The sequence below is a fragment of the Hemitrygon akajei genome, chromosome 7 (assembly GCF_048418815.1).
Source record: "Hemitrygon akajei chromosome 7, sHemAka1.3, whole genome shotgun sequence".
In the NCBI taxonomy this organism is placed as follows: domain Eukaryota; kingdom Metazoa; phylum Chordata; class Chondrichthyes; order Myliobatiformes; family Dasyatidae; genus Hemitrygon; species Hemitrygon akajei.
The window spans coordinates 7,659,133-7,685,374 of NC_133130.1; the positions used below are offsets into that span (position 1 = coordinate 7,659,133).

Here is a 26,242-nt window from a genome sequence, read left to right on the forward strand (position 1 = left end):
ACACAGGTGGTAGAGTATATAAGGGTTTCTCCTCCATCCTGAGGGGGATTTCAATATGCAGGTAGATCGGGAAAATCAAGTTGGTTCTGGATCCCAAAAGGGGGAATTTTTAGAATGCCTATGAGATGGCTTTTTAGAGCAGCTCATGGTTGAGCCCAATAGGGAATCAGCTATTCTGGATTGGGTGTTAGAACACAGAACAATACAGCACAGTACAGGCCCTTTGGCCCTCAATGCTGTGCCGACCCTTAAACCCTGCCTCCCGTATAACCCTCCACCTTAAATTCCTCCATACACCTGTCTAGTAGTCTCTTAAACTTCACTAGTGTATCTGCTCCACCACTGACTCAGGCAGTGCATTCCACGCACCAACCACTCTCTGAGTGAAAAACCTTCCTCTAATATCCCCCTTGAACTTTTCACCCCTGACCTTAAAGCCATGTCCTCTTGTACTGAGCAGTGGTGCCCTTGGGAAGAGGCGCTGGCTGTCCACTCTATCTATTCCTCTTAATACCTTGTATACCTCCATCATGTCTCCTCTCATCCTCCTCTCCAGAGAGTAAAGTCCTAGCTCCCTTAATAATGCACACTCTCTAAACCAGGCAGCATCCTGGTAAATCTCCCTTGTACTCTTTCTAATGCTTCCACATCCTTCCTATAGTGAGGCAACCAGAACTGGACACAGTACTCCAAGTGTGCCCTAACTAGAGTTTTATGGAGCTGCATCATTACATCACGTCTCTTAAACTCTATCCCTCGACTTATGAAAGCTAACACTCCATAAGCATTCTTAACTACCCTGTCCACCTGTGAGGCAACTTTCAGGGATCTGTGGACGTGTACCCCCAGATCCCTCTGCTCCTTCACACTTCCAAGTATCCTGCCATTTACTTTGTACTCTGCCTTGGAGTTTGTCCTTCCAAAGTGTACCACCTTACACTTCTTTGGGTTGAACTCCGTCTGCCACTTCTCAGTCCACTTCTGCATCCTATCAATGTCTCTCTGCAATCTTAGACAATCCTCTACACTATCTATAAACACCACCAACCTTTGTGTCATCTGCAAACTTGCCAACACACCCTTCTACCCCAACATCCAGGTCGTTAATAAAATTCACAAAAAGTAGAAGTCCCAGAACGGATCCTTGTGGGACACCACTAGTCACAACCCTCCAGTCTGAATGTACTCCCTCCACCACGACCCTCTGCTTTCTGCAGGCAAGCCAATTCTGAATCCACCTGGCCAAACTTCCCTGGATCCCATGCCTTCTGACTTTCTGAATAAGCCTACTGTGTGGAACCTTGTCAAATGCCTTACTAAAATCCATGTAGAACACATCCACTGCACTACCATCATCTATATGCCGGGTCACCTCCTCCAAGAACTTTATCAGGGTTGTTAGACACGATCTGCCCTTCACAATGCCATGCTGACTGTCCCTGATTAGACCATGATTCTCTAAATGCCCATAGATTCTGTTTCTAATAATCTTTTCCAACAGCTTTCCCACCACAGACATAAGGCTCACTGGTCTATAATTACCCGGACTATCCCTACTACCTTTTTTGAACAATGGGACAATATTCACCTCCCTCCAATCCTCAAGTACCATTCCCATGGATAACGAGGACATAATGATCCTAGCCAGAGGCTCAGCAATCTCTGCCCTCAACTTGTGGAGCAGCCTGGGGAATATTCCATCAGGTCCCAGGGACTTATCCATCCTAACAACTCCAACACCTCTTCTGCTTTAATATCAACATGCTCCAGAACATCAATCTCACTCATATTGTCCTCACCGTCATCAAGTTCCCTCGCATTGGTGAATACCAAAGAGATGTATTCATTGAGGACCTCGCTCACTTCCACAGCCTCCAGGCACATCTTCCCACCTTTATTTCTAATCAGTCCTATCTTCTGTCAACCTTTTGTTCTTCAGGGAATTGAAGAATGCCTTGGGGTTTTCCTTTACCCTACTTGCCAAGGCCTTCTCATGCCCCCTTCTTGCTCTCCTCAGCTCCTTCTTAAGCTCCTTTCTTGCTACCCTATATTCCTCAATAGACTCATCTGATCCTTGCTTCCTAAACCTCATGTATGCTGCCTTCTTCCACCTGACTAGATTCTCCACCTCACTTGTCACCCATGGTTCCTTCACCCTACCATTCTTTATCTTCCTCACCGGGACAAATTTATCCCTGACATCCTGCAAGAGATTCCTAAACATCGACCACATGTCCATAGTACATTTCCCTGCAAAAACATCATCCCAATTCGCACCCGCAATTTCTAGCCATATGGCCTCATAATTTGTCCTTCCCCAATTAAAAATTTTCCTGTCCTCTCTGATTCTATCCGCTTCCATGATGATATTAAAGGGCAGGGAGTGGTGGTCACTGTCCCCTAGATGCTCACCCATTGACAGATCTGTGACCAGACCCGGTTCGTTACCTAATACTAGATCTAGTATGGCATTCCCTCTAGTCGGCCTTTCAACATACTGTGACAGGAATCCATCCTGGACACACTTAACAAACTCTGCCCCGTCTAAACCATTGGAACTAATGTTGTGCCATGAGCCGGAATTGATTAGAGAGCTTCAGGTAAAGGAGCTCTAAACAGTGGTGATACAACTCACCTTGCAATTAGAGAAGGAGAAACTAAAGTCAAATGTACTGTACTTATATTACGGAGGAGTAAAGGGAATGATAGATGTATGAGAGGAGCTGGCCAAAATTGTTTGGGTAAAAAAAACTCTGGCAGGACTGACAGCAGAGCAACAATGGCTGGAATTTCTGGAAGCGATCTGGTAGGTGCAGGATATAGAGATGCTGAAGAGGAAGAGTATTTTAAAGGCAAGGTGATACATCCATGGCTAACAAGGGAAATCAAAGCCAAAGAAAGAGCATATAATAGAGCAAAGATCGTGGGTAGTTAGAAGATTGGGAATCTTTAAAAAACCAACAGAAGGCAACTTAAAAATTATGAAGGAAAAGATGAAATATGAAGGTAAGCTAGCCAATAATGTTAAAGAAGATTTCTATGGGTACATAAATTGTAAAAGAGAGGTGAGAGTCAATATCGGGCCATTGGAAAATGATGCTGCAGAGGTAGTAATTGAGAGCAAGGAAATGGCAGACACACTGATTAAGTATTTTGCATCAGCCTTCACTGTGAAAGACAATCGCAGTATGCCAGGAGTTTGAGAGTGTCTGGGAGGAAAAGTGTGTGAAGTTGCCATTATCAGGGAGAAAGTTCTTAGGAAACTGAAAAGTCTGAAGTAGATAAGGCTCCTGGACCAGAGAGTATGTGCCACAGGGTTCTAAAAGAGGTGGCTGGAGAGATTGTAGTGGCAATAGTAATGATCTTTAAATTCAATTGATTCTGGCATGATTCCAGAGGAATGGAAAATTACAAATGTCACTCCACTTTTCAAGAGTGGTTGGGAAGATGTGTTAGAGTTGAATGTTAAGGATGTGGTTTTGGGGAACTTGGAGGCACATGATAAAATAGGCCTTTGTCTCCATGGCTTCATCAAATTAAAATCTTGCCTGATAAACCTGTTGGAGTTCTTTGAATAAATAACAAGCAGTATAAACAACGGAGAATTGGTGGATATTGTGTACTTGAATTTTCAGAAGGCTTTTGACAAGCTACCACACATGAGGCTGTTCAACAAGAGCCCTTGGTATTACAGAGAAGATTCTCTCATGGATATGCAGTGGCTGGTTGGCAAGAGGCAAAGAGTGGAATTAAGGGGGCCTTTTCTGGTTTCCTGCCGGAGACTAGTGATATTACACAGGTGTCAGTATTGGGACTGCTTCTTTTTATGTTTTATGTCAATTACTTGGATGGTGGAATTGATCGCTTTGTGACAAAGTTTGTGGATGATATGAAGATAGGTGGATGGGGAGGTAGTTTTGAGGCATGGAGAGGCTACAGAATGACTTAAACGGATTAGGAGAACAGGCAAAGAAGTGGCAGATAGAGAACAGTGTCATTTTGGTAGAAGAAATAAATGGGCAGGCTATTTTCTAAATGGAGATAAAAGTCAGAGGTTCAAAGGGACTTTGGAGTGACCTCATTGAAACCTCTTGAATGTTGAAAGGCTTTGGCAGAGTTGATGTGGAGAGGGTGTTTCCTATGGTAGGGGAACCTAAGATCAGAGGACATTGTCTCAAAGTAGATGGGCATCATTTAATAACAAAGATTAGGAGGAATTTCATTAGCCAGAGATTGGTGAATCTGTGGAATTTGTTGTCACAGGTATCTGTGGAAACCAAGTCACCGGGTATTTTTAAGTAAGAGGTTAATAGTTTCTTGATTAGTCAGGGCATGAAGGGATACGGGGAGAAGGTAGGGGTTTGGGGCTGAGAGGGAACATGGGTCAGCCATGATGAAATGGCAAAGCAGACTCAGTAAGCCAAATGGCCTAATTCTGCTTTTAAATCTTATGGTCTTTTCGTACTATTGAGTAAAATTAAAGTGACTTCATACATGTTGAGGAGGGAGCTTTTAAAATCAGATCCTTGTAGCCACTTATTTCAGAGCTTTAACAAGGTCCATTCAGAGTTTGAAGGTGAAAATAAAGGGTGACATCACCCATGTCGAGGAGGGAGCTTTACACAATAAGCACTTTGGAGCTGTTTTTTTCGAAGCTTGAACAGCGAGAAATTGGCGCTTGGGATTCATTAGTAAGATCAAATAAACAAAAGGCAGGGGCAAGTAGAGTGGCCATGTTGGAGCAGGTCGGTGTTGGAGAGGTGTGACTTTTGGCTTTGACGGGACAGGCTTGGATGATAACAGGCATGGCCAACGTAAGTATCTGGTAACACGAGTGAATCTGCAGATGCTAGAAACAAATAAAAACACAAAATGCTGGCAGAACTCAGCAGGCCAGACAGCATCTATGGGAGGAGGTAGTGACGACGTTTCGGGCCGAAACCCGAAATACCATCATGGTCCTGAAAAACGTTGTCTCATTTTTACTATGCACTGTACCAGCAGTTATGGACGAAATGACAATAAAAGTTGACTTGACTTAATGAAGGGTGATGAAACCCCCCTGATGAAGGGAGCAAGCCTTATGAGAATAGGTTGAGTGAAGTTGGTCTTTTCTCTTTGGAGCGACGGAGGATGAGAGCTTTGAAAAATAGAGGGCTATGGGTAACTCTAGGTAGTTCTAAGGTAAGGACATGTTCAGCACAGCTTTGTGGGCTGAAGGGTCTGTACTGTGCTGCAGGTTTTCTATGTTTCTACAAATCTATTGGAATTCTTTGCTGAAATAACAATCAGAACATACAAAGGAGAATCAGTTGATGTTGTGTACTTGGATTTTCGGAAGGCTTTTGACAAGGTGCCACACATGAGGCTGCTCACAAGCTGCGAGACCATAGAATTACAGGAAAGATTCTGGCATGGACAAAGCAGTGACTGATTGGAAAGAGGCAAAGAGTGGGAATAAAGTGAGCCTTTTATGGTTGGCTACCAGTGACTACTGATGTTCCACGGGGGTCTGCGTTGGGACTGATTCATTTTACAGTATATGTCAGTGATTTGCATCATAGGTGGAGGGGCAGGTTGTTTTGAGGAAGCAGAGAAGCTACAAAAGGACTTAGACAGAATAGGAGAGTGGGCAAAGAAATGGCAGATGGAACACAGTGTCAGGAAGTATATGGTCATGCACTTTGGTGTAACAAATGAAAAATTGAATATTTTCTAAATGGAGAGAAAATACAAAAAACTGAAGTGCAAAGGGACTTGGGAATCCTTGTACAGAATTCCCTGAAGATTAATAAGCAAGTTGAGTCGGTGGTGAGGAAGGCAAATGCAATGTTAGCATTCATTTCAAGAGGATTAGAATATAGAAACAAGGGTGTAATGTTGAGACTTTATAAAGCACTGGTGAAGCCTCACTTGAAGTATTGTGAGTAGTTTAGGTCCCCTTATCTTCAAAAGAATATGCTGAAACTGCAGAGGGTTCAAAGGAGATTCAGAAAACGATTTCAGGATTGAATAGATTGTCATATGAAGAGTGTCTGATGACTCTAGGAATGAGGCCTGACCTATCAACTGGTGAAAGGACTTGATAGAGTGGATGTGGACAGGATGTTTCCTGTGGTGGGACAGTGATAGACCAGAGGACACAACCTCAGAATAGAGGAGCATCCTTTTAGAACGGAGATGAAGAGGAATTTCTTTAGGCAGGGAGCAGAGAATCTGTGGATTTCATTGCCACAGGCAGCTATAGAGGCCAGGTCTTTATGTATATTTAAGGAAGAGGTTGATAGATTCTTGATTGGTCAGGGCATGAAGAGATACGGGGAGAAGGATGGAAATTGGGGCTGAGAGGGCAATTAGATCAGCCATGATGAACAGGTAGAGCAGACTCAATGGGCCAAATGGTCTAATTCTGCACCTATATCTTAAGGTCTTCTGGTCTTATTGTCCTCTGATTTTATCCTTGCAAGTGGAACAAATGCCCTACCTACCCCGACACGTCCTCCCTCACTACCACTCAGGGCCCCAGACAGTCTTTCTAGGGAGCTGCAAATTTCTGACTGTCAGGGGCTCTCAGAAGTGCTGAGAGACCTTTCCAGCTTTGACAAGGGCACGGTGGAGATTTGGCTCCTACATTTGTCTTTCAGAGGAATTCTGTCGACAGGGCTTGCTCTCCACCTCTGTGTCTCAGTAACACTTCGAAACCAGGTCCCCCACACAGCACCTTGATCTACCACCACACCCCCCCCCCCCACAAGCTGGGGTTGAAGTGACGATATTCTCCCTTACAGGTGCAGACGATCCTGTCCTTATCCAGTCCCCGAGCATACAGCGTGTCACTGAGGGTCACATGGCGTGGTTATGGTGTACCATGAGCAAAGCCAGGCTGGAAGACACCGACGTCCACTGCTATCGGAAACCACCTGGGCAGGACATGGAGTGGGTTTTAACACACAGGGCAGGAGGCAGCCCAGAGTGGGGACGGGGTTTCACTGAGAGGTTCCAGCCCTACAGAGACACGTCCAACAACAGCTTCACTCTGACAGTCACAGACGTGGTGCACAGTGATTCTGCCGTCTATTACTGCAGAGTGTGGGGAGACATCGATGGGAACGGCACCCAGCTCATCGTAACCAGTGAGTACAAGTTCTATTTATTCAGCAGTGTGTCCCTACTTTGGGAGTTATTCCACCACCAGTCACTTCCCGTGGCTGGGCACATTGTAGTGAAGAACACACAGTGTAATACTGGAGCCCCATCACTGGGACACGATCCAGAGCACTGTGGCCCCTAACTCATGGGTGGGGAGCACCAACATGGTGACTGACCGCCTGCTCTGTGTGTCCAGTTGGATATTTGAAAATAAATGTCAATGTGGAGTGTGTTATCACAGGAGAGAAAAGGAGAAACTCTTCAGTGTTCAGAGTCATAGATCAGCGTCTCAAGGCACGACTGCGCAAACGCGTGGACATCAGTCAATTAGAATAGCGAGAATAGTTTAAAATGAGACAGTTATTTCTTCAGTGGTTTGACTGAGGTACGACTGTAGCGTGTGGACGTCAGCCAGTTAGAACAGCCAGAAGAGTTTAAAACGAGACAGTTATTTCTTCAGTGGTTTGACTGAGGTACGACTGTAGCGTGTGGACGTCAGCCAATTGGAACAGCGAGAAGAGTTTAAAGGAGACAGCTTTATAATGCGGGTAACAGAGATGAGGGAATCAGAGTAGGAAGGCATTGGCAGAACGGAGCTTCAGCGATAACGGGTCGAGGTGAGGTAGGTTGCCTGTGTAGAATACAGACAGGAAGTATGTGTGCGAGACCGGCGTTCTGTGCTCTGAAAGCTGCTCTGCAGGTTGACCCTATGGTTAAGGATGCATACGGTGCATTGGCCTTCCTCTTTCGTGGGAGTGAGTTTAAGAACCGAGAGGTAATGTTGCAGCTATATAGGACCCTGGTCAGACCCCACTTGGAGTACCGTGCTCAGTTCTGGTTGCCTCACTACAGGAAGGATGTGGAAACCATAGAAAGGGTGCAGAGGAGATTTACCTGGATTGGATTGCCTGTATTGGGGAGCATGCCTTATGAGAACATGTTGAGTGAACTCAGCCTTTTCTCCTTGGAGTGACCTGATAGAGGTGTATAAGATGATGAGAGGGATTGATCGTGTAGGTAGTAAGAGGCTTTTTCCCAGGGCCAATATGAGAGGGTGCAGTTTTAAGGTGCTTGGAAGTAGGTACAGAGGAGATGTCAGGGGTAAGTTTTTTACTCAGAGAGTGGTGAGTACGTGGTATGGGCTGCCGGCGATGTTGGCAAAGGTGGATATGATAGGGTCTTTTGAGAGACTCCTGGATAGGTACATGGAGCTTAGAAAAATAGAGGGCTATGGGTAACCCTAGGTAATTTCTATAGTAAGGACATGTTCAGCACCCCTTTGTGGGCCAAAGGGCCTGTATTGTGCGGTAGGCTTTCTATGTTTCTCTGTTTCTTCAATCGGAATCAGGTTTACTATCACAGGCGTATGTACTGAAATTTGTTAATTTAGCGGCAGCAGTACAATGCAATAAATGACAATATCAATTACAGTAAATCCACATCAAATAGTTAAAATAAAAATAGTGCAAAACAAAAAGTGAGGGAGAGGTCACGGGTTCAACATCCATTTTGGAATTGTATGACAGAGGGGAAGAAACTGTTCCTGAATCATTGAGTGTGTGCCTGCAAATTTCTGTACCTCCTTCCTCACAGTAACAATGAGAAGAGGGCATGTCCTGCGCGATGGGGGTGCTTTATAATGGCTGTCTCCTTTCTGAGATGCCATCTCCCTCAAAAGCTCCTAAACTGTGGAATTCAATACCTAAAACTATAAGGGATGCAGACTCGATTGACACATTTAAATGCCAGTTCAAAAAACTACTTATTTAACCTTGCTTTAATCTAACATCTTTTCAAAGTTCAATGTCAAAGTAAATTTATTATTAAATTACAAATATGTCATTATATACAACCCTGAAACTAAAGAATAGAATAATAACAATGAACGACTGCACCAACTTGGTCAGGTCACTGACTTTAGTAAAGAGGTGAAAATTATTCTTGTGGCTAACATTTATTTAAATTTTAGAAATTGTTAAATGCTGAGGAAATATACTGCCTTGAATTGATCTCCATAAATATACATTAATGTATCCATATCCAACACACAGATCCTGCAGATGATCCCGTCCTTGTGCAGTATCCACCAGTCAGCAAGGTGCCAGAGGGTGTAACTGTCCAGCTCCACTGTGCTTTGTATAATGCCAGTGTGAATGTCACCGACGTCCACTGGTACTACCAGCGGCCTGGGAACAAGATCGAGTGGGCATTGAGTCACTTTGTGAATGACTCTGTGAGCAGGTCCGGGGGTATCTCTGATCGTTTTCAGTCTTACAGGGATGTCATGAATAACAGTTACATTCTGACCATCAGCAACACATCTATTAGTGACACTGCAGTGTACAACTGCAGTGTGTGGAATTACATCTACGGAGGAGGAACGCAGCTCAATGTAACTGGTAAGTCAATGTCAGTTTACACTGACAATAACAGCATCTCAGTATCCAACCTTCACACGATGACTGTCAGACTCAGGGGGTTCTGTAATGTCCCCAGTAGAACAGAGAGTCGGATGGTTTCCCCTGGAGTGTAAACTGGTAACAGTTGGGAAATGGAAAAGTGGGAAAGGACAGGTACTCTGGAATAATATAGAAAATCTTGGCAAATCATTTTGTGGATGAACAGGTTTTTCTCTGTACCTCAGTATGTGTGACAATAATAAGCCAATTTACTGAGAGCTCTCCCTGTGGGTGTGAGTTGTCAGAACTGGACGATGTTACCAATCGGAAAAACAGTCAGAACAAATGGACAGGAGAAGAGGATAAAATGATATGTGTAAAAGAAATAGACTGGCCGTTAAATTCAAAGTAAGAGAACACTTACTTACAATGGGTAGAGATTTTTGATTAGAGAAAGGTTAACTTTGAGGAGATGCAAAAGGTCTTAATAGGAGTGGATTGGAACAATTTGTTTTATGGGAAGGATGTAATAGAGAAATGGAGGTCATTTAAAGGTGAAATTCTGAGGGTACAGAATCCATATGTTCCTGTTAGGTTGAAAGGAAAGGTTGAAAGTTTGAGAGAGCCATGGTTTTCAAGGGATATTGGAAACTTAGTTCGGAAAAAGAGGGATATCTACAATAAATATAGGCAGCATGGAGTAAATGAGGTGCTCGAGGAATATAAAGAATGTAAAAAGATTCTTAAGAAAGAAATTAAAAAAGCTAAAAGAAGATATGAGGTTGCTTCGGCAAGTAAGGTGAAAATAAATCGAAAGGTTTTCTACAGTTATATTAATAGCAAAAGGATAGTGAGGGATGAAATTGATCCCTTAGAGAATCAGAGTGGTCAGCTATGTGTGGAGCCAAAAGAGATGGGGGAGATTTTGAACAATTTCTTTTCTTCAGTATTCACTAAGGAGAAGGATATTGAATTGTGTAAGGTAAGGGAAACAAGTATGGTAGTTGTAGAAACTATGATGATTAAAGAAGAGGAAGTACTGGCGCTTTTAAGGAATATAAAAGGGGATAAGTTTCCGGATCCTGACAGGATTTACCTAGGACCTTGAGGGAAGTTCGTGAAGAAATAGCAGGGGCTCTGACAGAAATATTTCAAATGTCATTAGAGACGGGGATGGTGCCGGAGGATTGGCATATTGCTCATGTGGTTCCCTTGTTTAAAAAGGGTTCTAAGAGTAAACCTAGCATTTATAGGCCTGTAAATCTGATGTCAGTGGTAGGTAAATTAATGGAAAGTATTCTTACAGATGGTATATATAATTATCTGGATAGATAGGGTCTGATTAGGAACAATTAACATGGATTTGTGCATAGAAGTTCACGTTTGACAAATCTTATTGAATTTTTTGAAGCGGTTACTAGGAAAGTTGACGAGGATAAAGCAGTCAATGTTTTCTATATGGACTTCAGTAAGGCCTTTGAGAAGGTTCCACACGGAAGGTTAGTTAGGAAGGTTCAATCATTAACTATTAATCTTGAAGTTGTAAAATGGATTCAACAGTGGCTGGATGGGAGATGCAAGAGAGTAGTGGTGGATAACTGTTTGTTAGATTGGAGGCTGATGACTAGTGGTGTGCCCCAGGGATCTGTACTGCGTCCAATGTTGTTTGTCATACACATTAATGATCTGGATGATGAGGTGGTAAATTGGATTAGTAAGTATGCAGATGATACTAAGATAGGTGGCGTTGTGGATAATGAAGTAGGTTTTCAAAGCTTGCAGAGAGATTTAGGCCAGTTAGAAGAGTGGGCTGAAAGATGGCAGATGAAGTTTAATGCTGATAAGTGTGAGGTGCTACATTTTGGTAGGACTAATCAAAATAGGACATACATGGTCAATGGTAGGGAATTGAATAATGCAGTAGAACAGAGTGATCTAGGAATAATGGTGCATAGTTGCCTGAAGGTGGAATCTCATGTGGATAGGGTGGTGAAGAAAGCTTTTGGTATGCTGGGCTTTATAAATCAGAGCATTGAGTATAGGACATGGGATTAATGTTAAAATTGTACAAGGCATTGGTGAGGCCAAATTTGGAGTATTGTGTATAGTTCTGGTCACCGAATTTTAGGAAAGATGTCAACAAAATAGAGAGAGTACAGAGAAGATTTACTAGCATGTTATCTGGGTTTCAGCACCCAAGTTACAGAGAAAGGTTGAACAGGTTAGGTCTTTATTCTTTGGAGCATAGAAGGTTGGGGGGACTTGATAGAGGTATTTAAAATTATGAGGGGGATAGATAGAGTTGACGTGGATAGGGAGAGTAGGGGAGATTCAAAGAAGAGGACATGAGTTGAGAGTTAGGGGGCAAATGTTTAGAACATAGAACATAGAATAGTACAGCACATTATAGGCCCTTCGGCCCACAGTTGTGCTGACCCTCAAACCCTGTCTCCCATATAACCCCCCACCTTAAATTCCTCCACATACCTCTCTAGTAGTCTCTTAAACTTCACTAGTGTATCTGCCTCCACCACTGACTCGGGCAGTGCATTCCATGCACCAATCACTCTCTGAGTGAAAAACCTTCCTCTAATATCCCCCTTGAACTTCCCTCCCCTTTCCTTAAAGCCATGTCCTCTTGTACTGAGCAGTGGTGCCCTGGGGAAGAGGCGCTGGCTGTCCACTCTGTCTATTCCTCTTAATATCTTGTACACCTCGATCATGTCTCCTCTCATCCTCCTTCTCTCCAAAGAGTAAAGCCCTAGCTCCCTTAATCTCTGATCATAATCCATACTCTCTAAACCAGGCAGCATCCTGGTAAATCTCCTCTGTACCCTTTCCAATGCTTCCACATCCTTCCTCTTCTGAGGTGACCAGAACTGGACACAGTACTCCAAGTGTGGCCTGTTATGTACCCCATAACTGGGACCTCAGACCAGCAGAGATAGAAATATCCGTTGGAGTCTGGTGGTACCAAAACTAAAGATGTTTATTAGTAAACTACACAATACAGTATCAAAAATGCAAATATACATATAAAACAAGTTAGCTGTAATAAACCTCAAAGTGTAGGAATAATAATAAGCAATAATAAACAAGCTCTATGGATGTCTAGGGGTAAATAAATTGTCATGGAAAAGTATAAAGTTCAGTTCAGTTCATGCGTGCTGAGATAGTTATGGTTGTTGTGTTGTAATCGTTGGGGAGAGAGAGAGAGCGAGAGATTAGGCAGCTGCAGCAGGCAAACCTTCTGTTGCTTTCTTAATCCGTTGTGTCATTGTGGTCATTCACTATGACCCCTCTGTTCTTCAGCTAGACCGTTCTTCTGTGGTGGACTCATCACTCTGGCATGAGTGGACACACACACAAGTCCCCACCGGCCCTGCTTTAACACTGAGCTTTATTGTCCGATCTCCTGGTTTGGTCTCCGAAGCTCCCACCTTTCTTGTGGGTTCACAAACACTCAGTCAGTGTCCACTGGTGTGTCTGAGGGTTGTCTCCCCAGACCTGTCTTTTATCCATACTAACTATCCATCAACTCTGAATGACTGTGTCCATCAAATCAGGCCACTCCTGCTGTCTCCTGAGGAATGTTAATGAGGAAAGTAAAGTCCTTGGAGTGAAAGGTAAATAATCTAGGAAGAGTCAAAATACAATAAATCAATAGTCTCTCTCTCTCTCCCTCTTATCTGTAGCAGATGTACCTGCCTCTGTGCTTCATCTATCTCTCTCATTAGCAGCATAGCAACAGCAATAGTTCATAGTTCTCGGGGGGGGGGGGGAAATGGTTAACTCTGCACCCCACTTTCCATCAGGTCTGTTCATCACTCATAACACCCCCATCCTTCTGGGAATTTTCACCAGGGTGAAAATTAACTAATAATGCACATTACGGAATTACAGAGTTTAACAAAATACAGAAGTGGTCTTAACTACAAGAATAATACAGATACACTTTCAAATTAACATCTGGATAAACAATCAGCTATCACATTATCACTCCTCTTTACATGTTGTATTTTAATTTCGAATTCCTGTAACAACAGACTCCAACTTAATAACCGCCTATTTTTATTCTTCATGTTGGCCAAAAATACCAATGGATTATGCTCTTAGTTTAGGTGTATATTACAAAATGTGAACCAATACATGTGTGATTATAATGTAGTATATTACAGAAGTTTGTGCAAATACTAATCTCTATTTCACTTTTAAACTTAACATTCAGTCAATCTTCCATGATGTTGTCTTTATTATTCACAAGTTTTGTCTAAAAAAAAAGTCAAATTCCCGCAAAACCAGATCCTGTTATTCAAAGTGGCATTTGGTCAACCCTTGCCCCTTTTCCACTTAACTCTCACGTGGTTAGCTTGCACACCAGTGTGGAATAGGCCTTCACAGACTCATTTCACATGTGCTACCGTATCATCAATGTTTTCCAAACTAAGCCCATTTGAAGAACTTCCACATCACTCATTAATTTTAAGCAGGTTATTAATTTTATCTTCAGGATCTCTAATTCTGTTAGTTTCCAGTTTAACATCTGCAGGTGATCCCTCTTGGTTAAAACAACACTTCAAGTTCTGCCTCTCCAAATCACATCCTTGAACAACATCACCAAGTTGTTTATCCTTAAATTTCAAAACAAACTTTAATTGATTCGCAGGCACCTTGCTAACAAGCCATTGTTCAGTTAACAGTTCCTTCACTTAAATGAACAGTTCTGAAACCAAACCTGACTTTAAATTTACTTTATTCAAAAGTTTAGGAACAATACTTTTCCCTTTTCCTTCAATAATATTCCTGTCACCAACTTTCATCTCATCACTAACTTTTAACACAAGTGACTGAGAATTCTCACTTTCTACCGGTACCAAGGTTAACCCTTTCTTCACTGAACCAAGTCCATCTGACCCAAAAGGACTGCATTCCTTTTTAACCAAATCAGATCCCTCAGACCCTTTCTGAGTTTCAACACAAGGTTCAGTACCCTGTGCATCCACATCCTTCACATCCTGAACACAAGCAAACGGGACATCTGCCTCTTCTAGACTTTCAATACCTGTCCCCTTTTCAAATTCCAAGTTCCCCTGATCCTCCCAGTTACTCTCTGGGCAACTCCCCTTTGGTGTAAACTCAACCTTGAGGGTTAAAACAACCTCGTCTGCTAACCCAGCAGACTCCCTCAAGGGAGTCCTTTTCATCCAGGACTGCTCTCACATCATCGGAAACACACTTAAATTCTTCACCTGCAAACAGCTCTGTAAAACCAAATAGATCATCCGTGGCCAACCCTGGACCTTCTAACTGCCACCTCTTTTTTTCATCTTTACTCTGTGCCTCCATAACCTCCTTCCTCACTCCAAAAGGTCCACCTAGGGGTATCTTAAGAGCCAGGTTCAAAATTCCATTCTTTGACAACACTAAATCTGCTTCGTCTCCCTTACTTTCCTTAACTCCACTATTCTCCGTTTTACCATCCCTTAACCCCTCTTGGTACAGGGCTGGTAAAAACGTCTCTGCTAAATCTATGCTGGACTCATTTAAACTGGTTCCTGTCTCAGCCGCCTTTTTAGACATCCTGCGAGTGATTGCGCAGGCGGGATAAATCTTGGAATCTAGGGGCAGGTCCTCAGCACTTATAGGCTTGCTTGTTAATTTCACTGCTGAATCCACATCCCCAGTATCTCTCCAGATCCGCACTGGAACTGGGGTTTCTCCTTCCTTCACAGATACTGTCCCTTCTGAGATAAACTTCTCACGCCCCTCTTGTGCTCTATCTAACTTCGCCTTCCTCACCGATCTGTTGACCGGCTCAATGCAACCAGTTGGAGTTGCTGTTTTCCCTTTTCCTGTCTCTTTCTTTGGAGCCATGCACTTAGATGTGATATGACCAGCTTTCCCACAATTATAACACGTAAAGCTAGGAACCTTCCTGCCAGCCTGCTTTTCCTCCTCCTTACTGTTCCGCTAGTTCCTGGCTTATTCTCTGCCTTAGACGGTGGGCTTTCTCTACCGTCCCTACTGCCTCTCTGATAGCTCTTATTTGGGGGAAACTTTGACTTGTGGGTTAAGGCATACTTGTCTGCTAACTTGGCAGTCACAGACAGAGTCTCTGTCTCCTTCTCATCCAAGTACGTCTTCATACTCTCAGGGATACAACCTTTGAACTGCTCAATCAGCATTAACTGTAACAGTTTATCATAATCTCCAATGACCCCTTTTGAGGCGCACCAACGCTCGCAATACATTTGCATCTCACAGGCAGACTCTAAATACGTGTGGTTCCACGGCTTTCTCAAATTCCGGAACTTCTGCCGGTATGCCTCTGGCACCAACTCGTAACTCCTCAGTACAGCCCTTTTTACTTCATCATAATCCTTAGACTCATCCATATCCAATGCCGAATACGCTTGCTGAGCCTTCCCCCTAAGTACGCTTTGCACCAGAACAACCCATTTCCCCTTAGGCCAGTTCTGATTCACAGCCACTTTCTCAAAATGGAGGAAGTACTTATCAACATCCATCTCCTCGAATGGAGGTACCAACAATCTCCTGACCAATCTTGAATCCCTCATTTGGGTCTGCAGCCTGGTCTCTTCCCTGTGATGCCTTTAACTTCTCCATTTCCAGCTCATGCTGCCTCTCTTTCTCCCTTTACTCCCTCTGCTTATCAGCTTCTGCTCTCTGCCTTTCAGCTTCTTCCTTCTCCCTTTCAGCCTCCTCTCTCTGCCTTGCAGCCACCTCTCTCTCTCTTTCTGCCTCCAGCTGCCTTATCCGGAGTTCATGCTCCCTTTTCTCCTTCTCAGCCAACCTTAATTTTTCTATCTGTAACTGAACCTTACCCTCAGCTGGTTTCCTCTCAGGGAACAGGTCCAATACATCTGATGGGAACAAACCCTCGGATACATAATGCACAGCTATTGTTCTCTGTATATCCAACTTTCTCATTGTCGATTTCACCGCCGAGAGATTTAATTGTTTTGCAACACTCACCAATTCCGCCTTCCTGGCATCCTCCAATGCCCCCGAAGTCGAGTCTTTTAAAAATTTGTCAATCTCCATCTCTGCTGGTTTCCCATCTGGTTATCCGCACAACCAGATCAGATAACGGACTTCTATCCCGATTCACTGGCCCCCTAATTTGGTAATCAAATCCCAGATGAGCCCCCAATTTGTTACGTACCCCGTAACTGGGTGTCAGACCAGCAGAGATAGAAGTATCTGTTGGAGTCTGGTGGTACCAAAACTAAAGATGTTTATTAGTAAACTACACAATACAGTATCAAAAATGCTAATATACATATAAAACAAGTTAGCTGTAATAAACCTAAAAGTGTAGGAATAATAATAAGCAATAATAAACAAGCTCTATCGACGTCTAGGGGTAAATGAATTGTCATAGAAAAGTATAAAGTTCAGTTCAGTTCATGCGTGCTGAGGTAGTTATGGTTGTTGTGTTGTAATCGTTGGAGAGAGAGAGATAGAGAGAGCAAGAGATTAGGCAGCTGCAGCAGGCAAACCTTCTGTTGCTTTCTTAATCCGTTGTGTCATTGTGGTCATTCACTATGACCCCTCTGTTCTTCAGCTAGACTGTTCTTCTGTGGTGGACTCGTCACTCTGGCATGAGTGGACACACACACAAGTCCCCACCAGCCCTGCCGTCACACTGAGAGCTTTATTGACCGATCTCCTGGTTCGGTCTCCGAAGCTCCCACCTTTCTTGTGGGTTCACAAACACTCAGTCAGTGTCCACTGGTGTGTCTGAGGGTTGTCTCCCCAGACCTGTCTTTTATCCCTACTAACGGGGTCTCAGCTATCCATCAACTCTGAATGACTGTGCCCATCAAATCAGGCCACTCCTGCTGTCCCCTGAGGAATGTTAACAAGTTAAGTAAAGTCCTTGTAGTGAAAGGTAAATAATCTAGGAAGAGTCAAAATACAATAAATCAAGTCTCTCTCTCTCCCTCTTATCAGTAGCAAATGTTCCTGCCTCTGTGCTTCATCTATCTCTCTCATTAACAGCATAGCAATAGTTCGTAGTTCTCAAGGGGGGGTGGAGGAAATGGTTAACTCTGCAACCCAGTTTGCATCAGGTCTGTTCATCACTCATAAAAGGCCTAACTAGAGTTTTATACAGCTGCATCATGACATCGCGACTCTTAAACTCTATCCCTCGACTTACGAAAGCGAACACCCTATAAGCTTTCTTAACTACCCTATCTACCTGTGATGCAACTTTCAGGGATCTGTGGACATGTACCCCCAGATCCCTCTGCTCCTCCACACTACCAAGTATCTTGCCTCTTTGTACTCTGCCTTGGAGTTTGTCCTTCCAAAGTGTACCACCTCACACTTCTCCGGGTTGAACACCATCTGCAATTTCTCAGCCCACTTCTTCATCCTATCAATGTTTCTCTGCAATCTTCGACAATTCTCTACACTATCTACAACACCACCAACCTTTGTGTCATCTGCAAACTTGCCAACCCACCCTTCTACCCCCACAACCAAGTCGTTAATAAAAATCACAAAAAGTAGAGGTCCCAGAACAGATCCTTGTGGGACACCACTAGTCATAACCCTCCAATCTGAATGTACTCCCTCCAGCATGACCTTCTGCCTTCTACAGGCAAGCCAATTCTGAATCCACCTGGCCAAACTTCCCTGGATCCCATGCCTTCTGACTTTCTGAATAAGCATAGCATGTGGAACCTTGTCAAATGCCTTACTAAAATCCATGTAGATCACATCCACTGCACTACCCTCATCTATATGCCTGGTCCCCTCCTCAAAGAACTCTATCAGGCTTGTTAGGCACAATCTGCCCTTCACAAAGCCACGCTGACTGTCCCTGATCAGACCATGATTCTCTAAATGCCCATAGATCCTATCTCTAAGAATCTTTTCCAACAGCTTTCCCACCACAGATGTAAGGCTCACTGGTCTATAATTACCTGGACTGTCCCTACAACCTCTTTTGAACAAGGGAACAACATTCGCCTCCCTCCAATCCTCCGGTACCATTCCCGTGGACAACGAGGACATAAAAATCCTAGCCAGAGGTTCAGCAATCTCTTCCCTTGCCTCGTGGAGCAGCCTGGGGAATATTCTGTCAGGCCCCGGCAACTTATCCGTCCTAATGTATTTTAACAACACCAACACCTCCTCACCCTTAATATTAACATGCTCCAGAACATCAACCTCTCTCATATTGTCCTCACCATCATCAAGTTCCCTCTCAGTGGTGAATACAGAAGAGAAGTATTCATTGAGAACCTCGCTCACTTCCACAGCCTTCAGGCACATCTTCCCACTTTTATCTCTAATCGGTCCTACCTTCACTCCTGTCATCCTTTTGTTCTTCACATAATTGAAGAATGCCTTGGCGTTTTCCTTTACCCTACTCGCCAAGGCCTTCTCATGCCCCCTTCTTGCTCTTCTCAGCCCCTTCTTAAGCTCCTTTCTTGCTACCCTATATTCCTCAATAGACCCATCTGATCTTTCCTTCCTAAACCTCGTGTATGCTGCCTTCTTCCACCTGACTAGATTTTCCACTTCACTTGTCACCCATGGTTCCTTCACCCTACCATTCTTTATCTTCCTCACCGGGACAAATTTATCCCTAACATCCTGCAAGATATCCCTAAAAATTGACCACATGTCCATAGTACATTTCCCTGCAAAAACATCATCCCAATTCACACCCGCAAGTTCTAGCCTTATAACCTCATAATTTGCCCTTCCCCAATTAAAAAATTTTCCTGTCCTCTCTGATTCTATCCTTTTCCATGATAATGCTAAAGGTCAGGGAGCGGTGATCACTGTCCCCCAGATGCTCACCCACTGAGAGATCTGTGACCTGACCCGGTTTGTTACCTAATACTAGTTCTAGTATGGCATTCCCCCTAGTTGGCCTGTCAACATACTGTGACAGGAATCCATCCTGGACACACTTAACAAACTCTGCCCCATCTAAACCCTTGGAACTAATCAGGTGTCGATCAATATTAGGGAAGTTAAAGTCACCCATGATAACAACCCTGTTATTTTTGCACCTTTCCAAAATCTGCCTCCCAATCTGCTCCTCGGTATCTCTGCTGCTACCAGGGGGCCTATAGAATACCCCCAGTAGAGTAACTGCTCCATTCCTGTTCCTGACTTCCACCCATACTGACTCAAAAGAGGATCCTGCTACATTACCCACCCTTTCTGTAGCTGTTAATAGTATCCCTGACTAGTAATGCCACCCCTCCTCCCCTTTTTCCCCCTCTCTATCCCTTTTAAAGCACTGATATCCAGGAATATTGAGAATCCATTCCTGCCCTGGTGCCAGCCAAATCTCCGTAATGACCACTACATCATAATTCCATGTATGTATCCAAGCTCTCAGTTCATCACCTTTGTTCCTGATGCTTCTTGCATTGAAGTACACACACTTTAGCCCTTCTACCTTACTACCTTTACACCCTTTATTCTGCTTCTCTTTCCTCAAAGGCTCTCTAGTTTAGGGGTAACATGAGGGGGACCTTCTTTACTGAGAGAGTCATAGCTGTGTGGAACGAACTTCCATTAGAAGTGGTAGAGGCAGATTCGATATTGTCATTTACAGTAAAATTGGATAGGTATATGGACAGGAAGGGAATGGAGGGTTATGGGCTGAGTGCAGGTCAGTGGGATTAGGTGAGAGGAAGCATTCGGCACGGTCTAGAAGGGCCAAGATGGCCTGTTTCCATGCTGTAATTGTTATATGGTTATATGGTTATGCGTTGAATACTTCAATGTCTTTTCTTGGTACTGGAATGAAATCTGATACGTTCTTTGCCAAACTTTTCAAAAACCTCAGAAAATATTATTGTGAGTCCAATTGCTAATTGCAGATGGGTGATGGGGATCCTCAACAATGTTTCAGCCCTTGGTCTGCAACACTCCCGGTAAATGTCACAAATGGGGAGGAGGGAGATACGGATGTTCCTTGGCAGATCTGTAGTGTCTTGCGGTCCGATGCCTTGCAGCATCCGTACCACACAATGATACGACCAGACAGCTAATTGAAGCCAGTATTGAGCTTCTATCAATTCCCACCAGTCTTCCTTCAACAGGAAGATGTTGACCCTCAAGTCCCAGCATCTCACTTTTAAAATGCCTCTCCCATCAAATGTTGTTTTCCCTTCTGTCAGCTGTTCCCAATCTACTTCCTCACTGTTACCATCGGGCAGGAGGTACAGAAGCCTGAAGACTCACACCACCACGTTCAAGAACAGCTATTTCCCTTCAGCCATTGTGTTCCTGAACCAAGCGGCACAACCCAACTCACGACAGTTTAACAAGACAATGGTCACTTTGATCACTGTGCACTAAAACCAGCTGTGTTTTATTTTTGATCCAACTATGTTCTTGTAAAATTTGTGTATAATTGGTGCTTTTCTCATGACTGCTGCCTGTCCAATGCTCTGTGCCTGAACTGCAAGCGTTTCATTGCAACTGTCCTGATATGTACTTGTGCAGAGGACAATAAACACAACACTAATGCTTTTAAATACGATAAGAGCCATTTCTGTACAATTAATAACTCTCAGCAAAGTGCATCATACAGTGCGGCTAAAACAATTCTACAAATTTAGTATTTCAATCTGTTTACTCTTTTAGACGTAGTTACGCAGAAAGATTTTTAAAGTAATTGATATTTTCCCTTTAAAGATGCCAATCCTCCAGTCCTTATCCAGTCCCCAAGCCAGGAGAACATCACCAAGGGGCAATCGGCACGGTTATGGTGCACCATGAAGAACGCCAGACTGGGAGACACTGATGTCCACTGGTATCGGAGACGACCTGGGCAGGACATGGAGTGGGTCTTAACGCACGAGGCAGGAGAGAGCATACGAAGGAGACCAGGTTTCACTGAGAGGTTCCAGCCTTCCAGGGACTCCTCCAGCAGCAGTTTCATCCTGATGGTCACAAAGGTCGAGGCCAATGACTCTGCCGACTATTACTGCAGAGTGTGGGGAGTCATCAGTGGGAACGGAACCCGGCTCACTGTCATTAGTAAGTTCAGTTCACACAATGCAAACTGATTTCTAGTACTGGAGGTATTGAGCATGTATGGGCCAGGACAACAATTTTGTAAATTCATTTCTTTAAACTATGATGTGATTATTTCTAAATGAAGATATTAAATCTTTTGTTTTCGTGAACATATCTGACAACAATTTTGTGGAATATTGCTTTTCACTCTGGGATCCTGACTGGATATTACAGCCCAATTATATGGACATGGAAATTTCCAATTTCTGATAACCCAACCCCACCCCTTTCCTGTCTGCTTGTCATACTCCTACCGTCTCTCACTCCACCCAGACCCGTTACCCAGTTCCATTCCCATTACCCACCTGCCGATCTCACACAAACTTAACCTTCTGGGTGTCCTACCCCTTTTCCCCAATGAGTTTGAGGCGTGACAGTAGTGTTCAATGCCTTACAGTACCAGCGGCGTGGGTTCAATTCCCACTGCTGTTGAAAGAAGTTTGTACATTATTTCAATGATTGTGTAGATTTCCTCTGGGTATTCTGGTTTCCTCCCACAATCCAAAGATATACTGGTTGGTAGGTTAATTGATCATTGTAAGTTGTCCCTTGATTAGGCTTAGATTAGAACATAGAACATAGAAAACTACAGCACATTACAGGCCCTTCAGCCCACAATGTAGTACCAACCATGTAACCTACTCTGGAAACTGCCTAAGATTTCCTTACTGCATAGCCATCTATTTTTCTAAGCTCCATGTACCTATCTAAGAGTCTTTCAAAAGACTGTATTGTTTCCAACTCCACCACTTCACTGTTAGTTCATGCCAACCTTCCACCACTCTCTGTGTGATAAACCTACCTCTGACATCCCCCTTGTACCTACTGCCAAACATCTTAACACTTTGCCCCCTTGTATTAGCCATTTCAGCCCAGGGAAAAAAGCCTCTGACTATCTACGTGATCAATGCCTCTCATCATCTTATACACATCTATCAGATTACTTCTCGCCCTCTGTTGCTCCAAGGAGAAAAGGCCAAGTTCACTCAACTTATTCTCTTAAGGCATGCTCTCCAATCCAGGCAACATCCTTATTAATCTCTGCTGCACTCTCTCTACAGTATCCACGTCCTCCCTGTCATGAGGTAACCAGATCTGAATACTCCAAGTGGGGTCTAACTAAGGTCTTATATAGCTTCAACATTACCGCTTGAACTCAATCCTATGGTTAACTGAGACCATCACACCATACGCCTTCTTAACAACAATGTTCTTACGTGACCTGCTAAGAACTATCTCTATATTGTCCTTGTAAATGTATCCTCCCCAAGTGTAACAGCTCTCACTTGTCTGGATTAAACTCTATCTGTCATTTCTCTGCCCATATTTCCAACTGATCAAATCTCCTTTGACAATCTCCCTCACATTCCACAACTCCACCAATTTCCATGTCATCTCCATATTATCAGCCCAACAATAATTTTGTCCAATGCAGCCTGTTGCATTAGACAAGCCATATCTGAGTCTGATTGTACACACTTTATGGCTGTTGTATCTTCTGCCAATAGGCGAAGTGAGATGTTTTCCAGGGTAGCTGGTGTTTTTGATTATCTTGATAATTTTATTATTTTGATCACTGAGGCAGCAAGAAATATAGATAGTTGCTGGAGAGGATAGGGGAGGTAGGAGGCTGGTGTCAATGTTATGCTGTGTTTTGCCACAATTTACTTACTGCCTGATACACAACTGGCATTTAGGGCAGCAATAAGACCATCAGATTTACGAGCAGAGGTAGGCTATTTGGCCCATTGAGTCTACTGTCATTCAGTCATGGGCTGATCCAATTCATCCATTCATACCCACTCTCACACTTTCACCCCATACCCTTTGTTACTCTGGCTAATCAAGAACCTATCTATCTCTGCCTTTAATACACCCAATGACTTGGCCTCCACAGCCACTCGTGGCAACAAATTCTACAGATTTACCACCCTCTGACTAAAGTAATTTCTCTGCATCTCAGTTCTGAAAGGACGTCCTTCAATCCTGAAGTTGTGCCCTCTTGTCCTAGACTCCACTACCATGGGAAATAACTTTGCCATATCTGATCTGTTCAGGCCCTTTAACATTCAGAATGCTTCTATGAGATCCCTCCTCATTCTCCTGAATTCCAGGGAATACAGTCCAAGAGCTGCTCGATATTCCTCATATGGTAATCTTCTCATTCCTGGAATCATTCTCATGAATCTTTTCCGAACCTTCTCCAATGTCAGTATATCCTTTCTAAAATAAGGAGCCCAAAACTGCACACAATACTCCAAGTGTGGTCTCTCGAGTGTCTTATAGAGCCTCAACATCACATCCCGGCTCGTATAATCTATGCCTCTAGAAATGAATGCCAACATTGCATTCACCTTCTTCACAACAGACTCAACCTGCAGGTTAACCTTTAGGGTATCTTGCACAAGGACTCACAAGTCCCTTTCCATCTCTGCATTTTGAATTCTCTCCCCATCTAAATAATAGTCTGCCAGTGTATTTCTTCCACCAAAGTCCATGACCATACACTTTCTAACATTGAATTTCATTTGCCACTTCTTTACCCATTCCCCAGACTATCTAAGTCTCTCTGCAGACTCTCTGTTTCCTCAGAACTACCGCTCCTCCACATATCATCAGCAAACTCAGCCAAAAATCCCTTAATACCATAGTCCAGATCATTAACATACATTGTAAAAAGTAACACTCCCAACACCGACCCCTGTGGAACTCCACTGGTAAATGGCAGCCAGCCAAAATTGGATCCATTTATTCCCACTCTCTGTTTTCTGCAAACCAGCCAATGCTTCACCCACGCTAGCAACTTCCCTGTAATTCCATGGACTCTTAGAACCATAGAACCATACAATATTACAGCACAGAAACAGATCTTTTTGCCCTTCTTGGCTGCCCCGAACCATTTTTCTGACTAGTCCCACTAACCTGCACCTGGACCATATCCCTCCAAACCCCTCTCATCCATATACCTGTCCAAGCTTTTCTTAAACGTTAAAAGTGAGCCTGCATTCACCACTTCATCTGGCAGCTTATTCCACACTCCCACCACTCTCTGTGTGAAGTAGCCCCCCCCCCCACAATGTTCCCTTTAAACTTTTCCCCCTTCACCCTTAATCCACGTCCTCTGGTTTTTTTCTCCCCTAGTCTCAGTGGGAAAAGCCTGCTTGCATTCATTCTATCTATACCCACAATAATTTCATATACCTCTATCAAATCTTGCCTCATTCTTTTACTCTCCAGGGAATAAAGTCCGAACCTATTCAACCTTTTTCTCTAACTCAGTTTCTTAAGTCCTGGCAACATCCTTGTAAACCTTCTCTGCACTCTTTCAACCTTATTGATATCCTTCCTGTAATTTGGTGATCAAAACAAAATACTCCAAATTTGGCCTCACCAATGCCTTGTACAACCTCACCATAACATTCCAACTCTACACTCAGTACTTTGATTTATAAAGGCCAATGTGCCAAAAGCTCTCTTTCCGATCCTATCTACCTGTGACACCAATTCTAGGGAATTATGAACAGTATCTGTATTCCCAGATCCCTCTATTCTACTACACTCCTCAGTGTCCTACCATTTACCTTGTATGTCCCTCCTTGGTTTGTCCTTCCAAAGTGCAATACCTCACACTTGTCCGCATTAAACTCCATCTGCCATTGTCAGCCAATTTTTTCCAGCTGGTCCAAATCCCTCTCAAGCTTTGAAAACCTTTCTCATTGTCCACTACACCTCCAATCTTTGTATCATCAGCAAATTTGTTGATCCAATTTACCACATTATCATCCAGATCATTGATATAGATGACAAATAACAATGGACCCAGCACTGATCCCTGTGGCACACCACTAGTCACAGGCCTCCACTCAGAGAAGCAATCCTCCACTACCACTCTCTGGCTTCTCCCATTGAGCCAATGCCTAATCCAGTTTACTACCTCTCCATGTATACCTAGCGACTGAATCTTCCTAACTAACCTTCCATGCGAGACCTTGTCAAAGGCCTTACTGAAGTCCATGTAGACAACATCCACTGCCTTCCCTTCACCCACTTTCTGGCAACCTCCTCGAAAAACTCTAATAGATTTGTTAAACATGACCTACCGCACACAAAGCCATGTTGACTCTCCCTAACAAGTCCCTGTCCATTCAAGTACTTGTAGATCCTATCTCTTAGTACTCCTTCCAATAACTTACCTACTACCAACGTCAAATTTACCGGCCTATAATTTCCCAGATTACTTTTAGAGCCTTTCTTAAACAACGGAACAATATGAGCTATTCTCCAATCCTCCGGCAATTCACCCATAGATACGAACTTTTTAAATACATCTGCCAGGGCCCCTGCAATTTCAACACTAGTCTCCTTCAAGGTCCGAGGGAATACTCTGTCATGTCCTGGGGGTTTATCTACTCTGATTTGCCTCAAGATAGCAAGCACCTCCTCCTCTTCAATCTGTATAGGTTCCATGACCTCACTACCTGTTTGCCTTATTTCCATTAACTCCACGCCAGTTTCCTTATTAAATACAGATGCAAAAAAAAAAAAATTAAAATCTCCCCCATTTCTTCTGGTTCCATACATAGCCGAGCACTCTGACCTTCAAGAGGACC

The 26,242-nt window shown here is 43.5% G+C and overlaps 1 protein-coding gene across 2 annotated transcripts in view; it reads left to right on the top strand.

Annotated features, from left to right (window-relative positions):
- Positions 1-9,408: 9,408 nt before the first annotated feature.
- The window catches only part of LOC140729943 (uncharacterized), a 34,103-nt gene continuing 17,269 nt past the window's right edge, over positions 9,409-26,242 (top strand). For both annotated transcript variants that reach the window (XM_073050117.1, XM_073050116.1), the window contains exons 1-2: positions 9,409-9,548; positions 21,249-21,593. In XM_073050117.1, coding sequence (XP_072906218.1) covers positions 9,434-9,548; positions 21,249-21,593 — 460 coding nt within the window. In that variant the 5' untranslated portion in view covers positions 9,409-9,433. The remainder of the gene's footprint in view (positions 9,549-21,248; positions 21,594-26,242) is intronic.